At 37.9% G+C, this 12,617-nt stretch overlaps 2 protein-coding genes across 3 annotated transcripts in view; both read right to left on the bottom strand.

The window, feature by feature from the left end:
- pcca (propionyl-CoA carboxylase subunit alpha) overlaps positions 1-4,027 on the bottom strand; it is a 238,898-nt gene extending 234,871 nt beyond the window's left edge. For both annotated transcript variants that reach the window (XM_049470134.1, XM_049470135.1), the window contains exons 1-2: positions 3,935-4,027; positions 2,479-2,556 (exon numbers count right to left, since the gene is read on the bottom strand). In XM_049470134.1, the coding sequence (XP_049326091.1) occupies positions 2,479-2,556; positions 3,935-3,988 (132 nt within the window). In that variant the 5' untranslated portion in view covers positions 3,989-4,027. The remainder of the gene's footprint in view (positions 1-2,478; positions 2,557-3,934) is intronic.
- Positions 4,028-8,227: 4,200 nt separating this feature from the next.
- On the bottom strand, positions 8,228-12,010 carry zic2b (zic family member 2 (odd-paired homolog, Drosophila) b). The gene is made up of 3 exons (XM_022674632.2): positions 10,769-12,010; positions 9,533-9,696; positions 8,228-9,010 (listed from the first exon to the last, which is right to left on the bottom strand). The coding sequence occupies exons 1-3, from the start codon at positions 11,661-11,663 to the stop codon at positions 8,858-8,860; spliced, it is 1,212 nt and encodes a 403-aa protein (XP_022530353.2). The 5' UTR covers positions 11,664-12,010; the 3' UTR covers positions 8,228-8,857.
- Positions 12,011-12,617: the final 607 nt, after the last annotated feature.

Here is a 12,617-nt window from a genome sequence, read left to right as displayed (position 1 = left end):
TGAACATAAGAAATGTAAAATGCATTTATATTTATATGAGTGGTTTCAATTAAAATACTAGTACTGAATGAAATCAGAAACTGAATCAAATTGGAACCTTGTGAATCCCAGTGGGTGAATAATCACATCCTGCTTAATACTCAATCCAGGGGTATAAAAAAATATAATGATATATATTGAAGTATCACGGTAATATGTTTTGCAATACTGTATCAATTCTTAAAATACCTGGACTTTTAATTAAACAGTGGTTTATTTTGTGGTGTGTTTTCAAACTCAAATCCCTCTTCAGATCCCACTGTTCTGATTGGACAAAAAGTAAACTGTGATGTAAAAGCATGTGGAGGAGTGTTTTTACTGTATATTATGACAGTTTTCCTAAAAATATTGTGAAAACTGCAATATACTTAATATATTGAATCATAAACCTCACATTAAGATACACATCACATCGGCAGGTTCTTTCCATTACACAGCCCACGTGCCTACACCAACACACACTCAATATTTACCCCAAAGCATACTTTTCCCATTTACTCACACTGAGCAACTGTTACTCTGATCCAGCCCCCTCCCAACAACACACACACAGCCTCTGGGCTCTGGCTGTTTGAAGGAGGCAGATCAAAGCTACTGGGATACTGGTATTTTGTTTGTATTTGTTACTGGGCAGCCAGAAAGAGAAAGAGAAAGAAAGAGAGAGAGAGAGAGAGAGAGAGAGAGAGAGAGAGAGAGATTTCCCAAATAAAAACAGAAAGTTATTTTGACAAATGTGCTGTACATCACTTTTGATCTTAAGAGAGAGAGAGAGAGTAAGAAAGAGAGAGAAAGAGAGAGAGAGAGAGAGAGAGAGAGAGATTTCCCAAATAAAAACAGAAAGTTATTTTGACAAATGTGCTGTACATCACTTTTGATCTTAAGAGAGAGAGAGAGAGTAAGAAAGAGAGAGAAAGAGAGAGAGAGGAGAGAAAAGAGAAAGAAAAAAAGAAAGACAAAAAGAAAGAAAGAAAGTTCTCAAATATATAAATTTCTTTTATATAGAGAGACAGAGAGAAATTAAGAGAAAGAGAGAGAAGGAGAGAGAGAAAAAAAGATTGAAAGAAAGGACGAAAGAAGGACCCAGAAACTGATCTTAGATCACCCATAAGGTCAAATAAAAACAGTTATTTTGTTGAATATGCTGTACATTAATTTTAATCTTAGAGAGAGAGAGAGAGAGAGAGAGATAGAAAGAGTACGAAGGAAAGAAGGAAAAAAACTTCTCAAATAAAAACAGTTATTTTGTTGAATATGCTGTACATTAATTTTAATCTTAGAGAGAGAGAGAGAGAGAGATAGAAAGAGTACGAAGGAAAGAAGGAAAAAAACTTCTCAAATAAAAACAGTTGTTTTCTATAGAGTTGGGTTTTTTTTTAAGTAATTTAGAGCATGCGTCTTGGCATGTTTTCCTCCACCAGTCTTACACACTGCTTTTGGATAACTTTATGCCACTCCTTGTCTTACTTTTGCTTATATTTCATAAGAGAGAGAGATAGAAAGAGTACGAAGGAAAGAAGGAAAGAAACTTCTCAAATAAAAACAGTTTTATATAGAGACAGAGAGAGAAAAGTAAGAAGGAGAGAGAAGGACAGAGAGAAAAAAAGATTGAAAGAAAAAAAAGATTGAAAGAAAGAACAAAAAAAAAATCCAGTCTATCATTAAAACCCAAAAACTGATCCCAGATCACCCATAAAATCTGGCTGATCAAAGTGATCTTCGATGAAATGCACAAGATCATCTTAAGAAGCCCTGAATTATATGAAATGATCCCAGATCAGCTTTTAAGTCGGTTCCATAAGGACTGCTTCCTTTGATTAGCTGTGTTTAGGCTTTTAAAGTTGTTTTGAAATGCGTTCAATTAGATCATGTGGTTCTAGATCAATTTGGTTTACATGACATAATCCATGACATAAATGTAGATATAATGTATAGATATTATTATCTTCTGATCTAGTCAATTTACAGCTCAAATGAACTGATCCCAGATCAGTTCTGACTAGACTTTTAAAGCTAATATGAGCTGATCCAAGACCATAGATTTAAATGGGTTCTTTCTAGAATAGATGTAAAACCTGGCTTATATGCGCTAATCCTAGAATAGTTTTCACGACTATGCTGTAAAGGCTGGCTCATATAATCTGATCAGAGGCCAGATGTAAAGTCCATCTTGAATTAACTGATCCCTGATTAGCTGTAAAATGTAGTCAAGTGACTAGATTACATTGTATGAACTGATCCCAAACTGGCTCACAATAGCTGATTATGTTCTGGGACCAGGTGTAAAAATATGCCCTGTATTATTCTAAATTCATATGACCTGATCATTGAGCTGGTGTAAATTACTGCTCATATGAACTGATCTTATTTCGCTCCCAATAAACTGATTTCAGATCAAATGTAAAATCCAGTTCAAAAGAATACTAAGCATTATGGGCCTACCTTCTCGTGTGGGTCATACACTGTGGAGTACTGCGAATGGCAGCTGATGATGTAGCACCTCGGCCGCAGGGAGGCATGCTAAAACACAAACAGCGGTTTTATTAATTCTTATCTCTCATCAGAACTAATATCACATAATAAATACAATTAAATAATTTCAATAACCAATTCTTATAAAAAAAATTCAGTGATAATAAATTAGCCATATCAAAAAAAAAGTCAAAAGGGGAAATTGAATAATTTTACTTTAAATAAATGTGCAGAATATTTAAATATACATTGTTTTACTCTCATTTGGTTTCCCACAGTGTGCTAATATGTTAAAGGGCCCAGAACATGGCATTTTTCCTTGTAGTAGGTAAACATATACATCTCTGGAAAAAAAAATTAAGAGGAAAATTAAGAGACCACTTCAGTTTTTGAATCAGTTTCTCTAATGTTGCTTCTTATAGGTTTATGTTTGAGTAAATTGAACTGTTATTTTATTCTATAAACTACGGACAACATTTCTTCCAAATTCCAAATAAAAATAGTAATTTAGAGCATTTGTTTGCAGAGATAAAAAAAAAAGATGCAGAGCTTTCAGACCTTAAATAATGCAAAGAAGACAAGTTCATATTCATAAAATTTTAAGAGTTCAAAAACCAATACTTGGTGGAATAACCCTGGTTTTTAATTACAGTTTTCATGAAATCTTGGCATGTTCTCCTCCACCAGTCTTACACACTGCTTTTGGATAATTTTATGCCACTCCTGTGGTTTGATGGCTGTGACCACCTTTCTTACTGTTGCTTATATTCCAGAGTTTTTTTGGTCAAATCAAAGAAACTCAATGCTATATTTAGATAGACAGACAGTTTATTGATTGCAAATTCTTAATTCGGTTACATTTTAGTGTTTCCCTGCCTTTAACACACCTGGCCCAACTAACCATCTGATTATAAGCCAATCACTGAGTTAAAGTGTGTGTGTAAGAGCAGAAAAACACTATTATGAGCAGGACAGGTTGTTTTAAAGAGCACAGGGTGGAGAAACACTTGTTTAAGTGACTTTGCTGAGCTGTGAAGCTCACAGGCCTCAGATCTGCAGAAGCAGCAGCTTCATTAGGGGCGTTTTGACATTGACAGAGCAGACTGGTGTTCTGTCATTCACTGCCAGCAGCTGCCGGGTATAAATAACTGTGTTTTCCACCAGTTTTCCACCTGCCCTGCCTCCCCTGCCTGTCAGAGGAGCACTGCTGCGAGTATAAAACAGATAAACCGCCTAAATAAAACTCCTCCATACACAAACAGCGGCACTGCTAGCTGCAGGTGGCTAACTCTGTTAGCTTCAGGCACATTTCTGCACATTTACGCGTTTCAGCGCGCCCGCTGTCGCACAGGGCCTATAACTAAACCTCAGGGCCGTATCGGTATTCAAACTGAAAGGTTTAAACACTCAGAAACTGAACGCTCACCTTCACAGCGCGCAAAACTCTCTGAAAGGTTGGAGTGACTCTGTACGCCGCCATGTTGGCCGCCGCTGCTGCTGCTGCTGGTGCCTCGCTGATCCGACGTCACCAGAAAGAACAGTATGGGTCTCGCTTTCAGCCAATCAGAGCGCTGCAATGTTTGAGGCGTTTTCCCTCGCGTCCAATCACAGGACTGCATTCCCTTGCACCCAAAAAGAGATGCCAAAAAGCCTTACAAAAAGTTTCATAATATTAAAAACTTAATTTATATATAAAAACGTAACAATAAAAATAAAAATACTATAAGTGTGCTAATATAAAAACTAATTGAGAAACGTTTACCTGTTATTACCTACTTCATATTTAAACATTTCAGAACTTTTTTTTATCAATGAATTAATTATAATTCAAGGATTCAAGGAGACTTTAACTGTCATTCACATCACGTGGTACATGAGGTGGAACAAAATTGTATACTCACGGTCCAGTTACACCCAAAGAGCAATTTTTAAAATAGATAAATATAAAGACAAAATAAAATAAAATAAAATAAAAATCAAGATAAATACACAAAATATAAAGGAGAGTAGGAAAGTTGCAGCAATGTGAAGTGTAGAGTGCAAATTTGCTATAGCAACATGGAAAAGTGTGTGGGACTACTCATTTATAACAAGTCAAATATATAGAAATATGCAAATATGGTGCACCTTTAAACCAATTAAAATAGAATAGGTGTGTTGTTTCTGCATAAACTTTCTAAACGTTGTTTAATTATATTTTTAATGTATTACACTTTTTGAGCTCAGAAATCATACAGAGACTTTGTACTCTCATTTTTTATTTTTTCAGTCACCACTATAAGCAGGCCAATCCTAAAGTGTGCATGTGGTTTAACATTGTCTTGTTAAAAAAAAGGCATGGACGATGCATACATGCCCTTAAGGTAATTTTTGCAATAATGTTGCTATTACAAATGTGTGCTCACACAACCCTTTACCATGACATACTCTGAGTATTTTACTTGTGACTGATCACAGTCTGGATGGTCCTTATCATCTGTGGACTGGAGCACACAGCATCCACATTTAACAAAAAAGGCCTGCAATACTGATTCATCTGACCACAATATAATACAGATGCGTCTGATTGCAGAAAAGTAGAGTTTAATGTGGCATTATTTACAGTTTTTTTTTTTAGCTCAATAAAAAAAAATTCATTGCATTAAATAAAATAAACATTGATTTTGGTTGTAATTTATGGTATAGCCACCAGTATAATAGCGATGCAGTAAATGTACTTGATTGAAAGTGTACACAAATTCCACACACATTCAGTTGTCAAACATGAACAAACTGAAAGAAAGTACTGTGTACATACAGCAGACTATTCAGATGGAAATGCTGTTCACATTTGAATCAGGTCAAAGCAGCGCAGCACTTTCTTCAGTCTACCTGTTAGCCTGCATTTACAAGAGAAAGGGCTTTAGAGATGTAATTCGAGGTCTGAATCTCGAATATTCAGAATGGCAAAGAACTGATTGACTGAATGACGAGGCCCGTAGGAACATTGATGTGTAAACTGATTGTTTAAAAAAAGAATCCTTGTTCAAAAGTTTGGAATTGAATTTTTTTATGAAATAAACCTGTTTGATGGCAGATAATGGTATATATAAATTATCTAATTGTTGATCCTGAGCACTGTCCCAGCTTTTAAATTAGTGGAGGGAAACAAAAACTCTAAGAAATTTTAAAAAAGAAAGAAAGAAAAAAAGAAGAATCCAGAAAATAAATAAATATAACATAACAGTAGATCATTTTTAATCATTAAAGAGGAATATCAAACATTATGCTTCAATAGGATGTTTTAATCAGTTTCTGATTCTTTAGTAAAAATTAAGCTACATTTATGTGCTTAATTTTTACACCCCAAATTTTCTAATATGTTATTTTTTTATTTTTTGTTATTTTTGTCTCTGCACAGAATGTATATTAAAATAGCATATTCTGCTTTTTCTTGCACCAATTATGTTTATTTAATGAAATCATTACATAAGTAATCACTTGTTGATTGCATATTGTATTGTATATTGTATTTGTTTAAACTATGGTAAAAAAGAAAAAAAAAAGTCACATGAAAAGTCACACTTATTCACCACCATACGTTGTGAAATGAATAGAAAATAGAGTCAAGACATTGACAAGGTTAGAAATAATGATTTGTATTTGAAATAACATTGTTTTTACATCAAACTTTGCTTTCATCAAAGAATCCTCCATTTGCAGCAATTACAGCATTGCACACCTTTGGCATTCTAGCTGTTAATTTGTTGAGGTAAGCTGGAGAAATTGCACCCCACACTTCTAGAAGCAGCTCCCACAAGTTGGATTGGTTGGATGGGCACTTCTGGCGTACCATACGGTCAAGCTGCTCCCACAACAGCTCAATGGGGTTCAGATCTGGTGACTGCGCTGGCCACTCCATTACCAAAAGAATACCAGCTGCCTGCTTCTGCTGTAAATAGTTCTTGCACAATTTGGAGGTGTGTTTAGGGTCATTGTCCTGTTGTAGGACGAAATTGGCTCCGATCAGGCGCTGTCCACTGGGTATGGCATGGCGTTGCAAAATGGAGTGATAGCCTTCCTTATTCAGAATCCCTTTTACCCTGTACAAATCTCCCACCTTACCAGCACCAAAGCAACCCCAGACCATCACATTACCTCCACCATGCTTAACAGATGGTGTCAGGCATTCTTCCAGCATCTTTTTTTATTTGTTCTGCGTCTCACAAACATTCTTCTTTGTGATCCAAACACCTCAAACTTGGATTCATCCGTCCACAACACTTTTTTTCCAGTCTTCCTCTGTCCAATGTCTGTGTTATTTTGCCCATCTTAATCTTTTTCTTTTATTAGCCAGTCTCAGATATGGCTTTTTCTTTGCCACTCTGCCCTGAAGCCCAAAATCCCGCAGCCGCCTCTTCACTGTAGATGTTGACACTGGTGTTTTGCGGGTACTATTTAATGAAGATGCCAGTTGGGGACCTGTTTCTCAAACTAGAGACTCTAATGTACTTATCTTCTTGCTTAGTTGTGCAACGCGGCCTCCCACTTCTTTTTCTACTCTGGTTAGAGCCTGTTTGTGCTGTCCTCTGAAGGGAGTAGTACACACCGTTGTAGGAAATCTTCAATTTCTTAGCAATTTCTCGCATGGAATAGCCTTCATTTCTAAGAACAAGAATAGACTGTTGAGTTTCAGATGAAAGTTCTCTTTTTCTGGCCATTTTGAGCGTTTAATTGACCCCACAAATGTGATGCTCCAGAAACTCAATCTGCTCAAAGGAAGGTCAGTTTTGTAGCTTCTGTAATGGTGTGTGAACATGATTGCACAAGGGTTTTCTAATCATCAATTAGCCTTCTGAGCCAATGAGCAAACACATTGTACCATTAGAACACTGGAGTGATAGTTGCTGGAAATGGGCCTCTATACACCTATGTAGATATTGCACCAAAACCAGACATTTGCAGCTAGAATAGTCATTTACCACATTAGCAATGTACAGAGTGTATTTGTTTAAAGTTAGGACTAGTTTAAAGTTATCTTCATTGAAAAGTACAGTGCTTTTCCTTCAAAAATAAGGACGTTTCAATGTGACCCCAAACTTTTGAACGGTAGTGTATATTTGTGCAGTTTGTTCTCTTTGGAAAATATATTCACTTATTTTGACATTTTTGTAAATTGTAAATTAATCAGGTTTCTCAATTATTATTTATTATTTGACTAAACTGACTTAAGTCATATAGAGTGTATCTGGCACCAAGACTAACATTACAACAGATCCTTTAAGTCCAGTAAAAGTGGTCAGATGGTGACCTTAAAAAGAGTAAATTACTTGTTTTGGTGCCGTGACCCGGTCCACAGTTCACTGTTTGTCCCCTTTGGAGCCTATTTGGTAGATATATTTTATATATTTTAACCAGTGCACACCAGGAACACTACACAAGACCTGCCCGATGTTTTGCTGATGTTCTGGTCCGGTCTTCTACCCATCACAGTTTGGTTCTTATCAAAGTGTTTCAGATTCTTCTTGGTTTGATTGTCTACTTTTGTATTCTCAACAGACTTACTATTTGCTCACTATCTAATATGTGATCCACCCCATGACAGCTGAGCTGTTCATTTACCTAAACAGTCTTTCACCGCTGGTCTTAATGTTATGGCTTGTATAAATTGTTGCATTTAATTAAAAATGTAGAATTGCATAACTGAAAAATGTAAAAAACAGCAAGAGTGCAAAGCAAATGTTTCACAAATATTTCTTTTATTTCTGTATAAGATTTGTCTTTTTTACATAGATTATCACAAGAGTTTATATCATAAAACTGAGAAATGTTTTTTTAACAAAACACATAAGCATTTTTTTAGTTCAGAAAAAAAATCCATAAATATTTCTCTGCATTTTTTTTATAAACACATCATTCACTGATACCCACAGAACATCGTCCAAAAAATATTTCATGACACATACATCTGCGAGATTGACATTAATCAAAAATTTACAGGATAAAAGTCCCCATTCTGAGATTTTCTCTCAGATTTCACATATTTCTCACATATTTTTTGGCACTTTCTGTGCGGTTGAAGTTTATATACACTCTGGATGAAAAAAAAGAGTCCCGGGACGTTTTTCAGCGTGCGCTGTAACCATTTCTTAACATAAGATCCTGATTTTTACAGCCAGACACAAAACACATGAAGCACATTCCTCCTTCACTTCATATTCAATCTTTCCTTCATATAGTAAAAGCATTCCTTCATTACATTATAATACACAGGAGATTACGGACTGTCCTCTGATCAGTCCAGTGCAGGAGAGCGGTGAGTAAAGTGGTGCAGAATCTTCACTGGGAAGGTTTTGGTCTTTCTGGTCCTCTAGACGTACCACTCGCTGAAGTTGTTGCCGGGGGGTTCTGGAGAGAGTGCGTCCTGAGCTTCGGACCCTGGAGAAACCACGCTGGAGGAGTCATACCCTGAACTTCCTCCTGGAGAACAGTCCTCCTTCAGTGGGCTCTGCTCATCATGAACCTGGAGACAGAAAAGAGTTTATTAGTGAATATTGAAATGAATGAATTCAGAAAATAAAAAATCTATATAAATATTTGTTTTTAAAGAAAATTATCCATTAGTCTATAAATCATATTCTTAAATATATTTTTAGTTACTTTAATCTAAACAAAGCTTTTTTAAGTGGCACATATCCTATTTTCTAAACATTTTAATGTTAAATTAGTCTACAATGGTATTTTTTCATGTATTAAAAGCATTTTCCAATCTTTGTCATATCTTATGCTTTACAGTTAGGGGCGGAGCTAATCTGCTTTTTTTGGTGACATCACAAAAACATTACATTTTTGCAGCTTCTAAGTTTCTATGTATATATGGACAGTATAATCTGATGCATTATAAAAAAAAAGCTACAAGTTAAAAAGGAAAACGTTAAAATACTACAAACTAACCTAAATTTTAAATTTTATTTTCTTGATATTGGCCCTTTAATGTAGGTTAAATAATGTAGTGTTTAAGTGTGGCCTATCACGGGTTGCTCACCTTCATGTGTTTCCTCAGGGAGCTGGGGTGTGTGTAGGACTTGTCGCACAGTTTGCACAGGTAGGGTTTGTCAGCCGTGTGGACGTGCATGTGCTTCTTGCGGTCACTGCTGTTGGCGAAGCGTCGATCACATCCATTGAACTCACACATAAAGGGTTTCTCTCCTGGAAAAAAGGAAAAAACAGAAATAAATACACATTAATTCTTCATTCAGGCCAAAAACTTCACACACACTAACTTAAAAATAAAATAAAATGTGGGATAATGAGTAAAACACTGGCATGAGTTAAAGATTTTATTATATATTGCTCTTGTGTTTTTGATCATTTGGCTGCATAGTCGTGTGCACAACTTCAAACAAGCAACAAAACTGGGTTAACTTTGATTCCTGCACATTAAAAACACACCAGAACACAGCCCATCTTCACTGGAGCCAAGCCTGTGTGTCCTCAATACAAGAACCATTCACACCCACTTTGCAGTACACACACACACACACATACACACATCCTCCTGTGCAATACTGTCCTCAAACTAAACTGGAAATGTCATTTTAACACCTTGTCTCACACCTCCTAACGACTGGAAACTGCACATCTAACCTGATGGGTTTGTACACAATTATATGCGCATATCAACTGGCCACTTTATTGGAAACACCTACATATGTTGGTATACATGAGAAATATAGTGGAAGCACATAGGCACTGGTCACTGTGTTGCAAATTTAAACTGTTATATATCATACTCTATATGGCCACTTTACTGGAAACATTGTACAATATACATACTTGTATGTATTGTCAAACATTATACTATACTTTGTATACTATAATGACCACATTATTGGAAAAATAAACCTCTGGCCACTTTATTGGAAACACCTCACTGGCCACTTCATAAGACACATCTATAATCACTGGCCTTTTTTTGTATATGTCTAGTCAATGACCACTTTCCTGGAAATCCCTAATCACATGACCACTTATTAGAAACACCAACATATGTACTATACACTCAGTGGACACTTTTTAAGAAACACCAGTACACTGGCCATTTTATTAGAAACACCAACTATTAGGAGCACCTAATCCCTTGCCATTATATTAAAAACGACTTCTTGTATGTACAGGTATACATTATTGGTAACACCTCACTGGCCACTTTATCAGAAACACTAAGCCTGCAGTTAGTTCTACACAGGTGCACAGGGGCAGGTTGTTGGGCATCTCTCACCTGTATGCGTTCTCTTGTGTATCTTGAGGTTCTCGGAGCGCGCGAACACCTTGCCGCACCCGGGGAACGGGCACGCGAAGGGCTTCTCGCCGGTGTGCACGCGCATGTGGTTGACCAGCTTGTACTTGGCCTTGAAGGGCTTGCCGTGGCGCGCGCACTCCTCCCACCGGCACACGTGCTGCTCGCTGTGCTCGGACGGCCCGCCGACGTGCTCGGCGGACACGTGTGCCACCAGCTCGTGCATGGTGCCGAAGGTCCGGCCGCACGGCCGCTCGCGCTGGTTCTCGCGCTCCCCCGTCCACCGGCAGGCGAGCTCCAGCTCGCGCTCGGCGCACCGCTGGCGCACGTAGCGGAAGAACGGGTGCGCGTGGTGCGCGCCCACGTTCACGTGCGCGTTCACGTTCAGCCCGTACTGACTGTAGGGGTCGGCAGCTGCGGCTGCTGCTGCGGCGGCGCGCGCGAAAACGTCCAGCCTCCCGTTGAGCGCGTGGAGATGCTGCTGTTGCTGTTGTTGCTGCTGGTGATGATGGTGATGCTGATGCTGCTGCTCGTGGAAACCCGGGAACAGCGCGTGCCCCACGGCGGCGCCCTGGCCATCTGTTTGCGCGTGCCCGTGGCCGAACATCGCGTGCTGTTGCTGCTGCTGGTGATGATGGAGCTGCTGGTGGTGGTGGTGACCGGCGCTCGCGCTCATACCGGCCTCTCCAAAACTGCCGCTCGCGCCGCTGCCCCGCAGAAAGAAGTCCGCGGCGCGCGCTGGCCCGAAGTGAGCACGGGCGCCCAGCAGCCCGTAGCCCTGCGCGAGCTCCAGGTCACGGTCGTGAGGCGAGAACGCGCCCCCGTTGATCGAGCCTAAACCGGCGGAGAGCTGGTGGTGACCGGAGTCCAGTAACATGTTGGAGGAGCGCGCGTAAAAAGAAAGGTAAAACGTAAAAACTGGCCAAAATTTAAGACTTTAAACTGAAATTTGTAAAAAGCAAAAAAATGAAAGCAAAAGAGGAAAATACAAAAAGAAAATCAGTTAAATAAAACCGATTTAAAGCTGATTTCTTTCTTTTTTTTTCTATTTCTTTTTACAAAATTTAGAAGTTAAATTCTGATTTTTTAAAAATCGCAAGTTTAAAAACGCGGTCGTTCATCTCGAGTCTAAATCAGAGGTTTAAATCCGTGCGTATCTCTGAGTCTGAGAGGGAGAGAAGGGTCTCTGTGCCGTTCCGCTTGAGTTTGGCCCCGTTTATCTCCTGCTCCCCCTTCACGCCCCCTTTACAACCGGACCCCCGTTGCTCGGGCCTCTCATTCTGATTGGCTGTGACAAAAAACACTAATCCTTCACTCTCAGCCAATCAGAGACAGAGGCGAAGTGAGGAAGCGGCAGGATTTATTTGGTTTAAATGAGGAAAAAACTGTATGTATGTGTGTGTGATATAACAGTAAGTTAATATAACAAAAACTAAATGTAAATAATAAAAAAATAATAATATGTATTATAGTAAAAAAAACATACAAATATTATAGTATCACTGTCCTGCAATAATCAAAATATGTAACTTTACAGAAGAAAGAAAAAAAAACTTTTTTAAAAATCTTTCTTCACATAAAATTAAAAGTTAAAATTATAATTACAAATTTCACTTTTGAAGCATTTATATTCGTCATTTCATCATGATACAATGCAAACAACAACTGCCAGATTCAAAATGTGCAAAAATAAAACTTTACATTTTATTTAACATATATACATACACGTAGTAAAGCAACAAATGTTAACAAAATGGGTCACATTCTCTATACAGACAATTCTGCTATTTATAAACCATATTAAAGATTTATTCAGGTAATTTAACATGAT

Source organism: Astyanax mexicanus, chromosome 21, assembly GCF_023375975.1.
Source record: "Astyanax mexicanus isolate ESR-SI-001 chromosome 21, AstMex3_surface, whole genome shotgun sequence".
Taxonomy (NCBI): domain Eukaryota; kingdom Metazoa; phylum Chordata; class Actinopteri; order Characiformes; family Acestrorhamphidae; genus Astyanax; species Astyanax mexicanus.
The sequence above is the reverse complement of the archived record's forward strand: the minus strand, read 5'-3'. Positions and strand labels throughout refer to the sequence as shown.

What these genes read in the sequence shown, in the direction of transcription:
- zic2b (XM_022674632.2), bottom strand. Translation starts at nt 11,663, where the DNA reads ATGTTACTGGACTCCGGTCACCACCAGCTCTCCGCCGGTTTAGGCTCG. An exon ending in ACACAAGAGAACGCATACAG is followed by an intron (nt 9,697 to 10,768) that starts GTGAGAGATGCC and finishes CCTTTTTTCCAG; the next exon opens with GAGAGAAACCCTTTATGTGT. An exon ending in CCCTGAGGAAACACATGAAG is followed by an intron (nt 9,011 to 9,532) that starts GTGAGCAACCCG and finishes TTCTGTCTCCAG; the next exon opens with GTTCATGATGAGCAGAGCCC.